Source organism: Anopheles gambiae, chromosome 2 (assembly GCF_943734735.2).
Source record: "Anopheles gambiae chromosome 2, idAnoGambNW_F1_1, whole genome shotgun sequence".
Lineage (NCBI taxonomy): Eukaryota > Metazoa > Arthropoda > Insecta > Diptera > Culicidae > Anopheles > Anopheles gambiae.
Window position 1 is genome coordinate 45323964 of NC_064601.1, and position 21978 is coordinate 45345941.

General features: G+C 45.2%; 2 protein-coding genes across 5 annotated transcripts in view; both read left to right on the forward strand.

Annotated features, from left to right (window-relative positions):
• The window catches only part of LOC5667525 (uncharacterized), a 386862-nt gene that overhangs the window by 288277 nt on the left and 76607 nt on the right, over positions 1 to 21978 (forward strand). The gene's annotated exons all lie outside the window — the stretch shown is intronic.
• Positions 1675 to 21918, forward strand: LOC1278752 (kinesin-like protein Klp98A). 2 transcript variants are annotated; one of them, XM_061649816.1, is made up of 9 exons: positions 1675 to 1779; positions 3312 to 4017; positions 14691 to 16785; positions 17005 to 17127; positions 17284 to 17406; positions 17486 to 17664; positions 17728 to 19043; positions 19118 to 19290; positions 19363 to 21918. In XM_061649816.1, exons 2-9 carry the CDS (start codon positions 3971 to 3973, stop codon positions 19603 to 19605), a joined length of 4299 nt encoding a protein of 1432 aa, XP_061505800.1. In that variant the 5' UTR covers positions 1675 to 1779; positions 3312 to 3970; the 3' UTR covers positions 19606 to 21918. The 2 variants fall into 2 exon arrangements, with proteins under 2 accessions (XP_061505800.1, XP_061505801.1); XM_061649817.1 differs by lacking the exon at positions 1675 to 1779 and adding an exon at positions 2588 to 2841.

A 21978-nucleotide genomic window follows, 5' to 3' on the forward strand; every position in this document is an offset into this window, starting at 1 on the left:
AGCAAGGCCGGTATGGGTGTTGGAGTTCGGCTCGTGTCTGTGCTCCATCGGATACGATTTTATCAGAAGGCCTGTCAAAATTTTATATGAGATTTGACAGATAACGTCGGACGTGCGATTTCGTCGTACTAAACTACTATACTATACTAAACTCCAGTGGAAACCACCAGCACTGAAGCAAGTGAGATTTGAGTAATGGTCGTTGGTGTTGATACCCACGTATCTGACCACACGACCATTCATATAGATTTTTGCTCAGAAATTTAGAAGGCTATATAGGTCATGATAAGATGAAACTTGTCGAAACACATTGCAAGAAAAAGATAGCAATATAATGATGAGTTGTAATACGCCATCTATTGATCAAACCAATGAAGCTGTGGAGCTTTCTTTTTTTTCTATGGATATTCAATTTTCCAGTCGTTTAAGCTTAATCTGTGGCGCTTGGGCGGAATCAAAAATTTTTGATTTCGTCGGACGCCGCATCCGATTTTATCTGTCAAACTAAATGTGTGGTGTTTTGTAGGAACAATCTCAACTTAATTTTTCATAATCGTTTTATTATTAAAATCATCCCAATAATCACAATATTATACGAAAATGCGTTTGACAGCACGTGCGATAAAATCGCATGCGATGGAGCACAGACACGTGCCTTACTGCACATTTTTGATAAAAAAAATATTGATAAGATTTTTAAAATTCAAATTTTACAACGATATGTTATAAAACATTATTATAGGTTCATAAGACAGTTTTCATTCAAATCTTACAACCAATTCAAAAGATATACTCTTTTAATCACAAAAAACATCATTCTTCCATACAAATTGTATGGCCTACCCGGGTAGGCGGTTGTACGATTACGTAATGTTTTTTGGTCGTACACAAGACGGTTAAATGGTTGCGTTCTTAACAGTGCTCCTGCCGGAATCTGCCAATATAATCTGGCCACACTGGCTCGCAGGGCAAAAGCTCGCTCGAAAGGTCAACAACCGTCGCAAAACGTCAAAAACGACCGTCGCCAGCGCCTCGAAATCGTTGCGAGTTTCGCTCGCTGGCGACGTCGGTTTTGACGTTTTGCGACGGTTTTGCGACGGTGGCCGCCAAAAGCTCGCCTTGCCCTGTGGGCAAAGTGACCAGAAATACCGATGTATATATATTTGGGTTTAAAGGAAAAAATCTCAATTTTTTGTAATCATTGAACGATGAAACTCAGCCAACCTATCAAATCAATCTAAATAATCCAGCGAAAATCAAATTACAGCATGGACGATAAAATCGTATCCCATGGAGCACTGCAGTGGCCCTAAGCGGTCGCGTGGAGCCCCAAGAAACAGAACTTGCCACCACTGAGAAAAAGGAATGAGCATCTAAGTCATTCTTTGGTTTAGAATTCCTAGTACCATTTTCAGATCAACACTTCAGAAACACCTTCATTTGTGTTACCGCTGAACCAAATCTAATCCATATCGTAAGTAAAGGATGCATATTCTTTTGAAATGGAACTTTAATTTTGCGCATTAGTACCCTCCCCCCCCCCATCACGCTTAACACTTCTTTCGCTTTCACTTCTTTCAACTCGAGTTAAGTTTCGAGTTTTAACCTACCGAAAACTACCGATAAAATTTTGATGCGCCTACCGAAAACCGCTAAAATAATCTGGCCACACTGATCGTGAGGGCATTCGATGCTCTCAGCTGCACAGTTCATTGTTGATTTTCCGTCGTGACGGTGGTGGGTGATGCTCCTGCATACAACGATAATTTTATTGCATTGGTAAACCAATATTCAAAACGATTCTTGCTTGCTGCGGGGAAGTCGAAATCAAATGAAACAGAAGGACATAAAGTGTTTCTTTCTTGCAATAAGGGTGGGATTATGTATGTGTGAACAAAAAAGTAAACAATAACAACATTTGCCATGAGCTAGTTGCTGTGAAATTGCGTGTGTATGTGCATGTGTGTGCGTCTGCCTGTGGTGGCAGCTGAACGAAGATTCTTTTAGTGTTTGATCTAATTGCAATTCTCATCGTAGTGCGCAAATATTTGGCCTCCGCATTTACGGGATCTTCTTGAAGTAATTGCACTACCCCCGACAACTCACATCCAGCGAAACGTGAGGAAATTAGCGCCTGTTTACTACTTTTCCCGTGCGATTGTAACCTCAGGTGGCCTTCAATCTGTGAAAGGGTTTTTACTTTTTTTTGCCTGCCGTACGTGCCCACAGTAGCAGCAGCAGCAGGCAATGTGTGCGCGCGCGACAGAGGCCCGACTGTGTCCGTGTTCTTTGGGGTGCGTGTCCCTGTGTGAGCCAGTACGGTCGCACCGTTTTAGAGCTACCAGCGAAAAAGCGAACAGGCGAAAGCGAAACGTGCCCTCCTGCAGCGCAGCGAGTGCATATCGGAGATGCATGGCAGTCACCCCCTATAGCACGGGTGACGGCATTCACGATGCGCACGCCAACACGCAAAACAACACAACAGCAACAAACTCCCCGTAAACAGCTGAACCCGTGGGCGTGTGTGTATGTGTGGTTGTTGTGTGTGTAAAGTGGTAGGATGTGTGAGTGCATACGTTGGTAGTGTGGGAAATAAAGTACCAGCAACGGTTAAAAGTGCGCAAAACCATAGTATCTTATGGCCTACTCACGAGCGCCCCGTGCACTCCTTTACGGTTCATTCGCGGCCTAAATAATAGTAGAAATGTAACTAGTTCCAGCAGGGTATACGCGTCTACCTCGGCTGACCGCAGTGGAAATGGGGGAAAATTGATACACACAAAAAAAGCAAACTTCCGTGTACTTGAAGCGCGAGAGTACACAATTGAAGAATCATCAGTGGTAGTTACCTTCTGTTACCTCCGTACCTTATCATCATCATCATCATCTTCAGCAGCAGCAACATCATTAGTCGAGCTAACAAAACAAAAAACAAAAAAGCAACAACAGACGTACCTACTTTGAAGCGTACATTCTTCCCCATTATCCCCGTTGTTTTCCTTCCTTTGCCAGCTGCTCCATTACAAGTTAGGAAATCCATCAAGCACGGAGAAGATGCAAGAAGTGTTAGGTTTTCGTCGGTGGCGAAAGGCACTTGAAAAGTGTCTAAATGGAGTGGGGTTTTTTTTCAAGGAGGCAAGAATTTTCAGTACATATGTGAGTGTGTTTTTGTGGGGGATGGGGTGTACCAACGGGGGGCTGGTAAAAATGGGAGCCACTGTTGTTTTTTTTGTCGATTTGTCGAGTGTTTTGCGTTTTTTGCATTTTTTAGGCGTGTATCTAACGTGAATTTCATTTCATTTGTTTTCTAGCTTTCTTCACGCTAGCGCTATTCTGTTCATAGCCTAATAACTGTGTCTGTGAACCGTTTTATGTATCTGTGTATGTGTGAGTGCGTGTTCTTAAATGTACTTGTGTTTTATTCTCGTAAATGACGAAGTGTGGTGAAAAGTGAAAAAAAAAACAAATCGAAATTTTCCCAACCACACGCGTTGCTTGCGTATGTGGTCGCGGAAAAGTGTGGCGCTCCTGCTGCAACGCGGAAGTCAGCTGGTTGCTGCTGGTGCATACTAACAGAGCACCACCACCCCTCACAAACGCACACCATGTGATGATACATTTCTTTGTTTTGTTTGGTGCTGTGCTGTTTAGTGATTATCATCGTAGAGCGCCATCTCGGGCAGTGGAAAGATGTCATTAAACACATGCTGCAGTGTGCAACCACGGCAACCGAAACCATTCTGAAGAGTGTGTATGTGTGAGAGTGAGTGAGGGAGAGGGGTGGAGAGGAGTGTGTTGAAAAGGGAAGAAGGGTGCTGTGTGATTCCGGAACTGTTCGGATCTGCTTTGTTGTTACTGTCGAAACACACGCATGCAAGGCCGAGGACCGGCGCCAAAGGAACCTCCACCGCGGATCCTCCACTGCGCAGCATTGCTGTGAACGCTGTAAATCCATCGAAGGAAATAAACCATGGCATCGTTGAAGGTTGCCGTACGGGTTCGTCCCTTCAATCAAAGGTAAGTGTGTAGTACGTTCGGTCTGTGTGTGTGTGTGTGCGCGTTCGCTGTCGGACTTGACCTACCGTACTGACGTAAAATTTGTGCCATAAATCGAGGCAATAAAGAAAAACTCCCGTTATCGTTGAAGAAAATGCATTCGATTTGGGTTACGAGTTTGCTTAACAAGGTGAATAAATGTCGTTCGTTTCACGGGAACTGGAATTACTCCGAAGAAAGCGAACATTTGAAAGTATTTTCAAATCATTTTTCCATGTCCTGAATGACGATGGAACAGGACTTTTACTCAGCCCAAAGAAATGTTAAGGGAATGTCGAAAAATTTCCAGTCTTTTTAACGTAAATAAGAAAAAAAAAACATATTATTAAATTAATTTTCAGCTCGTTAAAATGTGCTGTAATCAGTGCTGCAACATGTCATGAGCATAACGAGATGTTCACCAACGAAAACAATGAACATATCCCAGGTAACTTGATGCTCATTGCTGATACTCAATGAAAGTGCGTCATGACATGCCGTACGCGACATGCGAATACTTGAGTCCAACGCGATACTCTGACTGATAAGCTGAGCATAATGCCAGCGCAAGCATAATCATGTTTTTTTGGTTGTGAACAGTGGTGCCAAATGCCACTGTTTCAATCACCAACACTTATGACTGAAACGAAGCTCAAATCATATCACACGTACACAAATGAGATGATCAGAGGTGAGACCCAAACAGTTTGTGGGCCAATCACATGCTTGGTGACATTTGGTTTAGCACTCAATTCTTAGTCACTCGCTTGGTCACGACATTTTCTGTCGGTGATAATCACGACATTCTTCGAATATACTTGGCGAGTGGTCCCAAGCAACAAAATAAGTATGCTTTCTCCATCTGTCTGCTTTGATTGTCTGTCGGTTCGAACAGAGCGAGAAAACATGCTCATTTTGTTTCTTAGATCCACTTGCAAGAACTGCATATCTCCCATAACTATCGTGATGATCACCAACAGCAAATGACGCGACCAAGTAACTAACAATGAGTTGTACAAAATGTCACCAAGCATGTGATAGTCGCACCAACCGTTTGAGTTTCATATTATCATAGTACAACTCGTGACGCTCACATAATTTTGTTTCAGCCAGAATTTGTCATGACTATGTCAGTGGCATTTTGCAGAACTGATTATAGTTTAAAAAAAAGTCATGACATAGTGACTGACCTAGCAAAAATGTCACTAAGCATGTATTGGTCATACCAATCGTTTTGAGTATTACCCTGGATATCACAATTGACATGTACCTGACGCTGACATGGATTTTGTTTCATTCAGATTTTTTATGACATTGACAGTGACATTTTGCAGCACCGACTGTAATACAGCAACATGACCTACACTATTAGAAACTCAAAGATAAAAATACTGCTTTTGTTCTAACCTAATTATAACAAATGTAGGTTAATATTTTAATGTTTCTTCTGCTTGTAAATTTACAAAAATAAAAATCAAACCTCGATTTGTAGTACTTCAAATTAAAACCACCCCTTTCGTCAGTGGATTTGTATATATTGCGTCACATATTTACCGTCCCCGAAAGCGGACGATTCCGACGTGGTTTGGCGAAGTTCATTTTCGCTGGCCCATTTTCCTCGGTGGGCCACGGGGTTTGGCAGACGAAACGAAGAAACAAAAAAGTCCAATACGTAAAGCATGTGAAATTGTCCAAATTATTCCATTACATTACGGATTACGGCATGGCAGTGGGAAAAAGGCACACACACACACACACACACACACCACTGGCACACGGCAGCCGTACGAATAAAGTGTGCGTGCAGCCCATTTGCTCGTTTAAAGTTATGCCGTGTTTGAAGTTTTCCTATTGATTGATCATCTAATGACGGCGTGAAAATTACCGACTCCCGCGGGCTGGAGCGGTGCAGAGGCTCCGTGTATTGATTGGTGTGTCCGTCGGTGGGTAGTAGGTCACGAAAATCGTGATGATGATCATCTTCGTGCGTTTCCACCGTTTGATTGTGTTGAGGTTTGATTCCCACCCGGAGACCGGTACGAATCTGGGCACGCGTACGCTGTGTTATTCCACCATTTGCTGCTGTTGGTGGGTTCGTAAAGAGTTTGTAGGCACGTGTGTGGTGTGCTTTTTTGCTAGCCCTTTCGTACGTAATATGCATTTTGCAGCCATTCTAACATGGCTTCCTCAGAACACGGTGTTCAACGGAAAGGGAGGAAAAATGGAAGGTTAAACATGTAGCACGTGCACGCCACGATAATTCTATTTTTAAAGTGGTATTTAGTGTACAGAAGAGTTAAGCTGTATTAAAGTGATTTTGTTTTTCTATTTATTACAAATATTAAACCCATTTAATACTAGAATAAATCTTAAAGTTCTAGACAAATCAAGCTTGAAAATCGCTAAAATGTGCAAAATAGAACAATGTTTGAGCTACAACATTGCAATTAATTTTGCTTTATTTTACACACAAATGCGGTTAAGGTAAAAACAATGGACCACTTTATCATTCAAGTAATTAAAAAGTCTTTCCTAGCTGATCCTACCTCGAACGAAAACTCCACGAGACGGTTTACAATCCGTTGGCGGTAGTAGAGCACTTTCAAGCTAAGTAAACATAGTAGATAATGTGAGTAAATATTCCCAGCTGCCCAACAGAGCACGTTTGTTGCTGGTCTTTCTATGGTTCGTCTTTTAATTTCCAAAAGACACAGTTCGTCTGTCGATTGTTGGGAGTGCCAAAATGACGGGAAAACGGTACGAATAAACGGTATCGTTTACCAATCTAAAGTCGATTGTTTTCCCCGCTCCATGGCGAAACAACCTATTTCTCACGCTACGGTTGTCGTGTTGTTTTGGCTTTAGAAGAGGTTAGGCATTGAAAAGTTGTTTACCAACATTGGGCAGTTAAACCGGCGTTATGGGGGAGCCAATTTGCTGACAACTTCCCAAAGATGCACTAAATGGACGGTTGTAAAGAATGAAAAGTGTAATTAAATTTAAACCACTTTTCGTTGCCACTTTTCAAACCATTTTCAAAGTAAATACTGATCAATGCTTCGTTCCTACTGTTTTAATCTGACCAATGTGCCTCCATTGCATCCGGCTGGTGCGTCAGTAGGTTGACAGCCCGAGTCGACAAGGACGACAGCGTTCTACCAAAGCTTATCAGCACATAACCGTCTTACACTACTCATGTGTGTTTGTGTGCGTAAGGTTCCTCGAGCAAGACACGTTAAACTATTTTCGCAGTGCTAGAAAACAGTTAAGAAAGTGGCTCATTCGTTTCCCATTGTGTGACCGTCATTAGGCACGGAAAACAAGTGTTTTGCGTGTTCCTGTTGGCCGTGTCGTCAGTGACTTAATGCAATTTACGTGGCCTTGAGGTTGCAAACCATGAATGCGCGCTTACGGGTCAGGGCAAGCGAACGAACAGCAGCCACAAAGAATGAGGAAGTCCTGGGGCTTACCCTTTCTTCTGCTTCGAGCGTGTTTAATGTGTGGTTGATAATTTGACAAAACATTGATAACAAAATGAAGGGAAGAAATTGACTAAGTTTGGCTTTTCACTTTCGGCGTCAATCGTCTCCAAATCAAATGCAGTATTGTTACGCGCATTAAATTGCTGTTTCAGCTTTATCTTTTCATCGCTAAGGAAGCGCGGGTTTTACTGACATTTCTGGAAGCTTCTTAACATTGTGCATCTTAAGCGAGCACGGTGCGTAGTTGATGTTCTTGGTAAGAGTTTGTGGAATTTTCATTACCAGCAACCCATATTACGACAACGAAATGATGACTTCAGTAGCCCATGCTGATAAGCGGCATGTTGAGCCTTGCCCGCTCCCTATCAAGAACACGGCTATAGTTGACAATTTCTTTGCGTTCGACTGGTCGCTGTATGGAAAAAAGGCAAATACCGCCACTCTCCTATCAAGCCTGAAACGCAGACAAGAAGCGGGAAGAGCAAACGCAATGTGGGTTTCGAACGCCGATGACTCATCTCCTGCGGTGCTGCAACGTACATTGACTTACGGCTGTCGCCCGTAAGATGTCACCGTGTAGAAAATGTATTCATACTTCTCCACTAATGCCCGTTGATTCCTCGCTTTTAGTTAAGCGACACGATGGGAAAGTGTTCCTGCGCGCTGCTCTTTCATTGCCATCCGCCCGGACGAGAACGTTTTTGTGTTGAAAGTTGTACCATTCGATCGTTTGGCCGGCTGAAGAAAATATCACTTCTACCGATTTACGTTTTTTTTTCTGACTCCGACCGGATCATTATGATCGACACAGAGACACACATACGCATTATTTCCAATACGTGCTCACTTTCACTTTGGAGCCGTGTACAAAACGCAATGAAACGTTGGGACATTGAGAGCACTGAATGCTAACAAGCAACGGAATGGTAAGGGTACATGTCAACACGAAATCGACGGTGAATTTAGTCACTTGATCGTACACTAACAAAGAAAAAAACTGGAGTAATTCAACGGATTATTTGACACCAGTCCAGAGCGGACAAAACAGCGCTGCGGAGCTGTTAGGTTTGGTCGGTGGAAGATCAAAAGGCGCAACCTGTTCGATGTGACAAAACCACAACCAAAGGGATACGGTTTCGTGTCAGCTTGCAAGAGTGCGTCCGGACAAATGCAATGTGCCACACTTGACGGTTCAAACCGCAGTATGCATTTATCTTTGTTGTTTCGATGCTAATACCAACGGAAGGTTGGTCATTTTATCATGATGATGATGATGGCGTTATGCTGTGGTCAAATCGTGGCATGTTTAATTGATTTTGAATGAAACGAAAATTTAATATTCTTTTGAGCGACGAAATAGGATGTGACTTGAATAAGTCCAACCGTTAACAAAACTTGATTGACTGATTTTTTATTGCAATATTTGCCCTTACATTAATTAATTTATTTTGACATTAATGCATTCGCTTTGATTCGTGTTGTTTGTTTCGTTCGTAGCCGCGCGTTTTGGGTGCTCTTGCGTGCCTCTTTGCCCTTCCCTTGCCGATTGCAGTCGATTGCTTCCTTACACCTTCCGTTTCTTCCGTTTTTGTACACGCACTGTCGGGCCCTGGTTGCATTAAATTGTTCGCTTTTCCGGCAATGGTTCGCTAAACACTCCAACGCGTTCGTGTGCGGTCAGCAAAGAAATAATGCCGAGATTAAATACACGAAGGAAGATAGTTGATGTGGGTTGCGTTTCTGTTTTGTCATTACCATCAAACACAGCACACTCTTGAATGTTGTGTGTGTGTGTGTGTGTTTACTTGCGGTGTGATGGGTTCGTTCCGGTGAAACCGCCAGCTTGCCCATCTCCTGTGGTGTGGCGTTGTTTCGCATGCACAATTTCGGCGCAAAGTTCGTGGCGGGCTACCGCGGAGTTGCACGGATCGGTGACGATCAAGGTGAGCCTTCAGGGTGGCATCTTATTCATATGGGTCGCTTTGAAGACGCTGAGCGTGCGGCCATCACCGAACGGAAAGAGCCACGGCTTTACGGTGGCATTGAACGAGGCTATGCTCAGAAGGTTGTGATCTGACTCTCTGCGGTATACTTTCATTTTTGCTATGTAAAGATCAATCGAAAGTATTGGATGTGTTTGTGGAGCATAATGATGCAACCGTTGGTGTGCTCATTATAACAGTAATATCCTTTATTCTAGCTAGTTCTATATCGTTAATATTGTTTTCACGATGTTTAAAGAACCTGTACGTTACTTTTCGTTGCAATCACCTTAGGATCAAAGAGAAAACTGTTCAAAAACTCCGACCGATCCATCCAACAACACCTTGGCAACACTTGTAGCGTACATAAATAAATCATCCAAAAAGCGCGAACGAAAACTTCGCCGAGACAGTCGGATTGAATTGTTTGTCGGCCTGATGGAATGTTTATATGCCTAACGATAACGAGATGAAGCGCTAACGCGATCGCTTCCAACACTATCAGTGAGGCTATTGCATACACAAACGCCCGAACTGGACTCCTCCCAACCAGCTCATCTTTGTTGTGTGAAACCATTTTTCGGCCCCGCGATAAGCGGATTGGAAACGGAAATCGGCCCTCTTTTTTGGACTGCCGCGATTTCCGCGGCTCCAGCTCCCCGCTCAGCAGGGAGCAATTGAATGGGGAAAGGGAAAACGGCGCCAAACACAGTGAAAAAACACTTTCATGCTCGTGAGCATTATTGAGCATAACTGTCGGGGGGAGGTGAAGGTTCGATTAGTGGGCGTTTATGTGCAGTGTGCGTTTCTCTTTATCGTCATCATCCTCCTCCCGCTGCTGTCTTTCGCTGCACCGGTGGTGGGTGCAATATGGAAGTAAATCATTTTCTTGTTGGATAGCTTTCGTTTGTTTAAACTGGCAAGCGTTAGGCATTGTCCGTGTGTGTTTGTGTGTGGTACACCGATAGTAAAGAGGGGGCGCCGATAGCCGTGCTGGGCTTTGGTATGAATTTAAATTTTCACTTTTCACCAGACGCTTTAGGGTACATTGGAGTAAAACCGTTTTACTCATACCATTACGAGGGACGGATTAGCAACTTGGCTTTATGTGTTTGAGGCATCCAATTTACTTTTCAAACATTTTAATGTTTCTTTAAACGAATCTATTTATTTGGTAGTTTAATCAACTTTGTGTAGTGTAACTTTGTTTATCCAAGTATAATTTCTATGATTTCCTTTTGCCCTGGCAACGACCAACAACCATCGAGAACGGAACCGACAGCCTGTTGCCAGCTCGATGTGTTACTTTGCGTTTTCTGCGGTGCTGCAACCGGCAGCCGAAGAGAATCAAAAGCCATGACGGCCGACTGTGAACCGCGTACAACACGCTTGACAGAGACTCGGGTTTTTTTGTTTGTTTGCCTTTCTTCAATAATTAATGTTGCACGTAGTCTTTGTACTCTTTGGCCAAGCGTACCCGGCGCACCGGTTCAGGGCCCGTGGGCAATGGGTTTCAGTTCGCTGATTTCCTAACCAAGGAAATGCAATACACCGATAGACGGTGGGGCCAGTTTGTGCTTCTGCTATGCTCCCGGGAACGCGCAAGAAACGAGAAGGAATCGAAAGCAGGGCAGAAATCGACTGCGTGCCGTACTGCTGGTGTTGACGGTAGACGCAGAACTCGCCTCCCTTGCTGCACACCTTTGTTTAGCTTCCATGGGTCACAATGTGACCGACAAAGCCCCAGACGTGGTGTTGGATTTCCTCCAAGAGACGAGAGACGCACCGTTCTTCTGCGGGGGATTTTTGTTCGCTTTCTTTCCAAAGCTCCGGCGACAAACCTTGTTATCCGGCCGGTTAAACCGTCGCATGGTTTGGTTAGGCGGTCAGTCAGACCACCACTATGGCTACCATCCCTCCTGTTCGAGTCTCATTTTTCTTTCTCGATTCTCGATACGGTGTCTTTTTTCCTGTGTTATTGTTGCAACTGCTTTATGCAACACGATTGTTGCAATTTGAAGTACACATAGTCTGGTGGAGGCAGCCAAGCAGCCAGGCAGGCTACCGTTTCAGTAGACGGGCGAGTATTTCATGCGGGAGCAAGGGAAGGGCATGATCACAGGACTGCAACATGGTGGGTTTTATGCTGTCTGCACATTTAAAGTCACGTTAATGTGTACACTCGTTTCCAGTGTTACACACTGTCGATCGAACGCAATCGGAGAAGCCTACAGACAAAGGGGATTTTCGTCAACCCGAAACACTAATTACTATTATGGAGAATGCGTACAGTGGCGGTCACCTAAAGTCGGACACCTTATATTTCCCTATTATCTCTGACTTTGGGGCACCCTGGACAGTTATTTAGACCACTTATCAGAATTTCTGATAAATAAGAATTCACTTATAGAAATTCTGCACACATCTTTGAGGACACTCTTCAGCTATGCTCAGGCAAAAAAAAACTTTAAAAATAAAAACCCCCTGAAAACTATGCATAAATGTAAGAAAAGGTATGAAATTGGTGCTGGTCATTTTCCTTAGGAATGGCGACTGTACGACTTTCAAGACTTTCAAGATATCGGCCTGATTTTTTGTTGAACATAGCTGAAGAGTGTCTTCAAAGACGCGTGAAGAAATTTTTCTGATAAGTGGTCTTAGAAACTTTCCAGGGTGCCCCAAAGTCAGATAATGGGGTCTTTCACGATTCTAGTCAGCTTTTTTACATGGAGTCTGACAGTTGGAGGCTGAAATTATTTCAACACTCCATACAAATTCACACATAAAACTAGCCTGCGATTTTTAGTTTAGAGTATTTCAGCCCGAAAGCTAGAATTAGATTTGAGTACCTGCTTGAAAAAATAGCAAAACAACACACGACTACACAAAACCCTCTTAAAATCTTCATTCAGAAGTAGAAGCGATAAAAATCAGCCTTCTACATATATACCCCTTGGGATTAGTCCACCTGTATATTATACCCACTTTGATAGCTGCTCGAAAACTGCTATACAATACAAACAGCAGACAGGCTGAAATTTAAGCTTACGATCTAAAACCGTAAAGGGACAAATATTATGTTCGCACAGTTCAATAAATGCTTAATGTTACCATTCTTTCATAACGGATATTGGTTTCTTTGGCGATTTGTTGATATAAGCGATGATAGATTGTGGATATGAAAGCATTTACTTTCTGAGCCAGGAAATGATGTTTTTTTCTTCATAATTTTCAATTATAATGTTTTATTTCAGTTGATATTCTAAATTTTATGTTATTTTGAAGGAGGATTCGTAAACCATCGTTGAATATTTGAGATTTGTTGATGAATTTGGTATTTAAATGAAACGTTCACTGATGCTTAACTGTAAAAGTACTTGCTTCCCCTCAGCAATTATGTTGTAGTTTAAACGAAATAGTTAATAGTGATACACTGTAATGCATATCTTACTTTTTTTTTTCTAACAACAAAGTGTAATTGTCGTGGCATGATTCTGATCCATTCTTCGTTAGTAAGCACTGGCGCAGGCATTGTAGTGCGTAGAGCTTTACCGTACAAATAACTTAAACGGAGTAAATATAAGTTCCGGCTTTTTGAATGTTTTAAATCGCCTATGATTTAAAATTTATAAATATGTGTCAATCATTTCGAAAGTTTGAGCGAAACCTGCAGAAAATACCCATTAATATTAATTCCGTTTTTCGATCTTTATAAACTGAATCAGATAGCGATTTATGATGGTTGGAAATTAAATAAGTTTTTCTTCTCCTTATTTTATCGCCAATCCTCCAGACAAGATTTATTGGTGCTTTGGTAAGAGTCTCAACTAGATGTACAAAAGCGAAAACAACACAACAAGCATTGTTTAATTAAAAAAAACACACACATATCTATTGAATTCCCATTTCCACCTTCACTTTCGCGGAATGTGAATCAATCTGTTTGTTGTGTTTTTTAGCTTGCTTGCTTACTCCTGCCTATCTATAGGTCAACCTTTGCGAGGATTATATGAATCCAACCATTGCTTGGTAATGAGGGTTGCGGTTTTTTCGGACAATCGGGCACCGACAGTCGGCCAAACCATGGTCGCCCGCCCGCCCGCGAGACGGTGATGCAACTCCCGACCTATGGTAGCCGCCGCCGCCACAATGATGGTGGTGGGTTTGTGATGTGGTACGGATAGTTGCGACTTACGTCCAGCCGACGTAACTCGTTTGCCGTTTAGCGAAATAACCATTTAAACGGATGGTGTACAGTTGTTACTTCCGGGGAGCTTTCGATTGGTATAATAATTTCAATAATTTCGGCACTATTTATCAATGGATTTCGCTCGTGGATTGCGCGAACACCATCAGCAGCAGTACCGTTCCTGCAGTTAGCAAATTTTCTGCTATAATAAACGCTTATGTCATCGCTTTTCGGTACCAGTGGTCGCGAGAGCCTTATCGTGCCGCTTACGGTAGCTGGAAATGTGTCACTGGCCGATCAGTAAGATGACGAAGGCTACATTTGACCGGCAAAAGGAAACGGTTGTCCCTCGGTTTAAGATGGCTCATGATGGTAAGGGAAGGGGCAGTATATTAATATTTTTTAATCTCAAACTCCGAACAATCAATTAAACATGGATTACGCATCCAGCTCAGCTCAGTTCATGAGATCAGCATCTATCAAACGCGAAGTGTTTCAAATGCGACGCTGGTCACTGGGGTTGTAGTTCATTATAAGGCTTGGCAGAGAGGAGGAGTGGCGGCCACAAAGGGGGTAGCATGATTATCAGGCTTAAAGCATGATTATGATTTGCGAGCTGTTCAAAACTCTCCAATCAACGTCGCTATAGGCAGAAGGTTACCGCGTATTAGAAAGGGTATGAATTCCTATTTGGCATAGCGGAAGTGAGTCATGCAAAAAGAACGACCGAAAACACTGAACCCGTAATGAATTATCTTTAAATCGCGCTGAAGTTACTTCGCCTCGTGTTGATTGCGCGAAGTAGCGCGGGCTTGCTTCGCTTCAACTATTTGATTTCATCCTTGCGATAAGGTTTGAGCGAGAAATTAAGGCATCGATGATAAATAATGCTTCTTGATGGTTGAAATGATATTTTTATTGACGAACGATGGAAGCAAAAGTGTATTTTTACTCAACAAAGTCCTAAATAATGTTACAACATCGCATTGTTTCATTTTCCAGGGAGCATGAACTCGGCGCAAAGCTCATCGTGCAGATGGATGGCAAGAAGACGCGTCTGCTGAAACCGAAACTGGGCACGGGCAATGGCGTACGGGGTGATCTGGCGTCCCGGGCCGCCCTGGACCCGTTCAACGACTTCACGTTCGACCACTCGTACTGGTCGGTGGATGAGCGCGACCCACACTTTACGCACCAGGAGACCGTGTTCGACGATCTCGGCACGGAGATCGTGGACTGCGCCTTCCAGGGGTACAATGCGTGCGTGTTTGCGTACGGACAGACGGGCAGTGGCAAGACGTTCACGATGATGGGCACACCGGAAGCGCAGGGGCTAATCCCGCGCATTTGTCGCTCGTTGTTCGCACGCATGAAGCTCGGCCAGGAGGAGGGCACGGGGTACAAGACGCAGTGTTCCTATCTGGAGATCTACAACGAGCGGGTGAAGGATCTGCTCGGGCCGAGCAGTGCCGGGCATGGGTTGCGGGTGCGCGAGCATCGCACGCTCGGGCCGTACGTCGAAAGCCTGTCCCAGCATCCGGTTTCGGACTATTCGGAAATCCAGAACTGCATGATCCAGGGCAACATCCAGCGGACGACGGCCAGCACAAACATGAACGATACGAGCAGTCGGAGCCATGCGATTTTCACCATCACCTTCGTGCAGGCCCGCTACCTCAACGATCTGCCGAGCGAAACCGTGTCCAAGATCCATCTGGTGGATTTGGCCGGCAGCGAGCGGGCCAATGCGACTGGCGCTACCGGGCAGCGGCTGAAGGAGGGTGCCCACATCAACAAGTCGCTGGTGACGCTCGGCAGCGTCATCTCGGCACTGGCCGAGCAAACGAATCCGACCAACAACAAGCGCGTACTGTACATCCCGTACCGCGATTCCATCCTAACCTGGCTGCTGAAGGACAGCTTGGGCGGTAACAGCAAAACGATCATGATTGCGGCCATCTCACCCGCCGACGTGAACTACAGCGAAACGCTCAGCACGCTACGGTACGCAAACCGGGCGAAGAACATCATCAACAAGCCGACGATCAACGAGGATCCAAACGTGAAGCTGATCCGCGAACTGCGGGACGAAATCTACAAGCTGAAGCTGATGCTGTCGAGCGATAGTGGGGCGGAGCTCGAACCCCAACTCAAGGTGCTGGAGGATCTGCACAAAAAGGAGGCCCAAGAGAAGGTGCTGACGGAAGAGTGGACAGAAAAGTGGCGCGAAGCGCAAAGCATTTTGCGCGAGCAGCGATCGCTCGGGTTGCGCAAGTCGGGTGTGGGCGTGGTGCTCGATTCGGAGGTGCCGCATCTGATCGGCATCCACGACGATATCAGCACCGGCGTGACGCTGTACAGCTTGAAGGAGGGCGAAACGACGATCGGCACGGACGAGGCGCCGTACCCGCAGGACATCTCGCTCAACGGCATTGGCATTGCGCCGGAGCACTGCCGCATCGTGCTGTCGAACGGCAATGCGACGATCTATCCCAATCCGAACGCGACCTGTCTGCTGAACGCGAGCATCATCGAGGTGCCGACCGCGATCAGCCAGGGCGACATACTGCTGCTCGGCCGGACGAACATGTTCCGCTACAACAATCCGGCGGAAGCGGCCAAAATGCGGCAGGAAAGTAGCCACCAGCAGCGGGCGTCCCGGCTCGACCTTTCCCGGCTGTCGCTGATTGCCGCGTCGCGGGAAAACCTTTGCGCGAGCTTTATGAGCGACGACGACGGTGGCGTCAGCGGGTCTTCGCTCAGCCTGTTTGGTGGCGGTGGTGGTGGTGGTGGTGGTATGGCTTCGCCACAGGGCGCCTTTCGCTTCCGCCAGTACACTCCGAGCCGGGAGGATGCGGAGCTGCAGGACGAGCACCGCAAGATACTGCAAACGATTGAAAACGCTTTGCGGCAGCTGAATCTGGAGCGCACGCGCATGCACGAACAGTTCAAGCACAAGATAAGGCTGTGCACCGAGGAGCTGGAACGGTTGGAGAGCACCAAGCGCGACCGGTTGACGGTGCTCGACTGCCGGATCGGGGAGCTGATGGCCCGCAAGGAGATGGTGCTGTGGGAAAAGAGCAACGAAAAGACGCAAGTAAGAGCGGGGCACCGGTGGGACCATATTGACCTGATCCTTTCATTAGTTTTTAGCGCTATTCGAGTGCTCCACCATTTTGTTGGCTAATAATTATGTTTATTCTGTTCTGTTTTTTATTTCTGTTTTTGTTTCATTTTCATGTTGATTTCATTTAATTCCCTTACGTTCGCGTTTCGCTACCGCTCGGAACCCTTTACACTGTTTGCGCGAGTCCAGGTAGACATATTAGTGCGGCAGCTGTCCGCTCTGCAAACGCAGCTGGATACGAAGAAGCGCGATTTCTATGAGTACGTCGCGAAAGAGCTTCAGGAATTGCAGGACTGTGGCCGCCTGGACGAGGTAGAGAATGTGCTAGATTTATTTCGTTTTGTTGTAAACATTTAGAGTATTATTTTTCAGACAATCTTTGTCTTGACTCGCCTCGTTGTGGGAATCTCTAGACGGAGTACTAAATTGTGCATAAATGTTACTAATTTTGACTAATTTGTTTGACAGGCAAGCAGCGAACTGATACGTAATGCTCCGCAAACGGAAGATTATTCGGAAATTTTGCTACAAATATCTCGCTCCCTCGACAACTACTCGCAGCAGTACATCAAAGAGTTTGTTCGTCGTAATGTAAGCATTTACTTTATCGATCCAGCTGAAACGGCACACTGAGCATTACTAATTCTACTTCCTTGCATTATTCGTGCAGCGGGATGAGATCAATAAGTACGAAGCGGAGCTGTCCGAAAAGGAGCAACAGCTGGCGCAAAGCACACAAAAGATTGCCGACCTGGATCAGAAGATAATGGAGCTGGAGCAGCAAAACAGGGAACTGTTGCAGCAGCGAACACAACAAGAGCTGGAATTGATTCAGCAGAAGAAGCTTGGGTAAGTATTTCTGTTTGAAGGGGGTGTGTTGGATGATACCAATAATGAACTTCCTACTTGCAGGATGACACTGAACCTCACGCACACAAATGGTGCAGACGAAGGTGAGGGTACGGGCGAGCAGGCCGGCCTACTGCTGGGCACAAACCGTGCCGGAACGCTGGAAACGTGCGACACGTTCCACACGGCCAACTCGGACTGTTCCTTCGTGTCCGCGCTTAACACGCCCGCCCTAAACTCGTTGAATCAACTCATACCGACACCCAGCTCGACGGAAGACGGTACCGAATCAGATACGGGCGATCGAGACTACGAGGAAGCCACCTCGAACGGGGGCCTGCTGCACGGCGGTATGAGCGACAGTGGTGTGAGCTTCGAAACGAATCGAGCCACCGATACGGCCGCAGCACTGCACACGGAGGCGGATGAAAACGAAAGTGAAGGTAGCGTTGACAGGCAGAGTAGTGGGGCGGCTAGCGGGACGGCCAAACTGCTGTTTCAATCAGACGACCACTGTCTGCTGCTTGCCACCTCGTCCACACCGAATCCAAAGTACGGCGGTAAAAAGCTGCCGACCACAACCACGACCGTAATCGTGACGGATGGCGGTGGGCTGTTGAAGTCGAACCAGCAGCAACCGCAGCAATCGCCGCGGATGCGCCACAAATCCTCGGACTCGGAGGAGGAGCGTACCACCGTCACGACCATGTCTTCGATCGGTACGCCGGGCTCCAACCGGTTGAAGCTTTCCGTGCCGAACCGGAACCGCAGCAACAGCAACAACAGCAAGAGCAGCAGCATGCGCACGGAAATCTTTGACATCCGGCACGGTATCCATCCGCTACGGGTGAGCAGTGTGAGCAGCGGCACCGACGGCAGCCACGAAGAGGAGGAGTATGAAGAGGAGGATGCGCACGGGAGGCGGCGGCATCGGCAGGAGGTCGACGATGAGGAGGAGCGGCGCTCGCGCGGATCGTCCATCGACAACAGCTCGATCACGTCGTCGACGGCGAACCTGATCCTGTGCGAGATGAACCATCTGCGGGAAAGCATCGCGAGCAAGAAGGCCGAGATCATGAAAATCCTCGAAACGAACGGCGACAAGAAGCTGCTGGACGGGAAGATCGGCGAGTTGCAGGATCTGCAGAAGCGCATCGTGCAGCTGGAGATCAAAATACAGGATGTGGAGAAGAGCTGCCTGTCCGATGGGGAGCTGCAGCTGGACTCGATGCGGGACATTCCCGAAAGCTTTACCGACAGCGACGATAGCCGGGTGGGCAACTCGTGCATCTATCCCGGGTATATGCGGGCGCGCGACCAGGGCAGTATCTACGCGCCAAGTGTTACGCGATCGTTGCCGTCCATCGAAGGAACTTATCGTGAGTGTGAGCAGTGGAGGGACAATGATAATTACGCATCTAAACATTACGCTTTCCTCTCTCTCTTTGTGTAGGTTCGGATCATCTGATAAACATCCCGACGTACATTATCCGAGGCGCGGGAAAGCAAACGCACTACGAGTATGAGGTGAAAATAAATCTGCCAGATGAACGATGGACGTTGCTGCGACGGTATAGCCGCTTTCGTGAGCTGCATCTAACGATGAAGAAATTGTACGGTGATAAGGTATGTGTGGCCTGAGATCGCACCGCTCAAGCACGGTCGCTAACCACCTTTTCCGAACCATTTTGCCCCCAGATTGCTACCATACCTTTCCCGCGGCGGGAACTGTTCGCTTCAAACACGGAATCGGTAGCGAAAACGCGTCGTCGCCAGCTAGAAACGTACCTGCGCCGGCTGCTGGTGGTGTGTGCCAAAATCCCCCACTGTCCCATCTACGAGGGCGAGGGACGGCCCGGACTAACCAAGCAGACGCTTATCGAGTTTCATCCATTTTTCAAGAAAGGTTTGTTCGAAACTGGCAAACATGGCACGGGATAGTAGCACACCTGTGTCGGAGCGTGGCTAGATCCTGCCCTGCCAGGTTTCGGGCGTTTTAATTTTGTGATGTAAAAGACTTGTAGATTTCTATGCCAAGGCGTACTTGTGTTAGGTTTGTTTTAGGTTTTAGGTAGTATTAAAAAGAAGAAAAAAACTAGTTAGGAAGCAATCGACCCATTCAAGGGTCTCTGTACTCTGTTTCCGTTAGTTTGTTGAGTAGCAATTGTGCAAATGATCCTAGGGAATGTGTTTTAAATGTGTACGTTACGCTATCTTTCTATTTACCCATTCTCTCCCCTCATAGTTTTGTGGTGGCCTTTAATTAATCCACGACGGTGTCTTACCCATTTAGAATCGCGAATAGCACAGCATGTTAGGCTCAAAGCAGAAATGACAAAACAATGACAATAATAGCCTCGTCCTCCTGCACTTGTTGCAATGTGTGGTGAAACGTTCAAAACGGTCCTACGGTTCCATCCATCCATACATTCAGCCTCTTTCGGCGGAAGTGTGTTCATCGAACAGCCACCGTCCTGCCCGTAGTAGCTTCACCGGACTTTATCGTTGCAAATGGATAAAGTGTTGTCAGGTTGAAAGCGTATCGGGCAATAGAGACGTTTCGGTTAAGATGGAATGGGTGGATGAAAGCATGAAAGGTAAATGTATATAAGTGCACATCGGTTAGCCATTGCGCGTTGGTTACAATCCTTTTATAGTAAGTAAATCGATTGAAAGTTAGCTTTAGGTTTGGCTAAGTTTGCTAGTAGAGAATAAGATGAAAAAAGCTAGTTTCCTTTTCCGTTACGTTTTATAACATCATGAATATATTTATAAGGCAGAGGAGCGATCATATTAAAATCGTTAAAATCTACATACAAAGAAGAGAAAACAAACAAAAACACATCTGATCGTCACGAAATCATAATCGCATCATATCAACAATACGTACAACACGCGTAATTCTTGTAACTGTGTTCCGGTTAGATAAAACTGTTCATCAATTGTAACTAACTGTGATTATTCACCCTCTGCCCCCAACCCCTCCTAACACTAGTTGTGCTAGATCCCATGTTCCCTCGCGCCCGCAGTTATCTAGTTGATGCTTGTTAGAAAATCCCAAACCCCCCTGCCAAAGAATGGTACTGCTGCAATGCGCAATATAATATCATCGTCGAGTGCTTTCCCATAATTCAGACAGATCATGGTTTACATCCCTTGCCCTTCACGTTAGTCATCTCTCGTTCGATTTTCGTCTCACAAACAGTATAGTTCTAGAAGAAACTCGTGTGCATTAACTCATTGTCTGTTAGATAAAGGGTTAGAAGTTATTAAGTGCGTAAGAAATTTATTTTATGAATAGAGAGCTAGAGAAAAAGAGAGAGAGAGGAAAATAGAGAGAGAAAGAGATAAAGAAACGAAAGCGAAAATCTAGCTTTAGGGCACTATGTTGTGCACTCAACGCATTCGTTCGTCTCTTGCTAGCGCTCGTGGTTCTTCCTAGATTTTGAATGCAGTTTTTGTTCGAAGCTACAAATCGATTGTTATTCTTTTCTACGTGCTGCTTTCAATTGGGCTGGCAGAGTAGTGCTTGCTCGCACGAAATGCAGCATAGTATTAAGTAACTCAGGAGCTTGTTTACATCAGAGGCCTGTATGTTAGGATATTGAAATCGAAAGAAAACACGAAACATTGATGTTAGAAACCCATACTGTTTAGGTGATCGTTTAGGTATCCTGTGTGGTAGTGTGGAATAGAAAAAAAACAGAACATCAAACATCATGTTGTGCATACATTTTGTGTGTGTTCGAGAAAAGTAGAAAAAAGATATTAATGCAATAAAAATAAAATTAGCGAACAAAGCAAAACAACAACAAAAACACAAAAAGACGTTGTAACCAAAACTGAACTCTTTTCTCTCGCGATTGCTGTTTGCAATATGCAGAAGAGAAGACAGAGAGAAAGAGACATGTAAGCTAAGGTGAGATAAGGACAAAGCAACACTTGACTGATGACTTGTTAGAACAAAACATAATAAAAAATTGAAAACGTTCTCGTCTGGTAAAAGAAAAATTAACAAACAAACAAACAATGTTGGAAACATTTTCCCTAATTCAAACGTTCAAATTGATGGTTAGACTGTTAATCCCACAATGGACGTGCAGACATTTGATGTGAAATGTAGTAGACAACAGTTATAACAACAGTATGACTTGATAAGTGTCCATCCTTTGTACCCAATTTACGGATGGTTCCTAGTGTCGATGAAGTTACAGACGAATGGTATATTTAAGTAAAACGAAAAAACAACATCAACCAATTGGATCTTGGAACTATATTCCATTCTTTTTACTGACCGCAATACAAACAAAATAC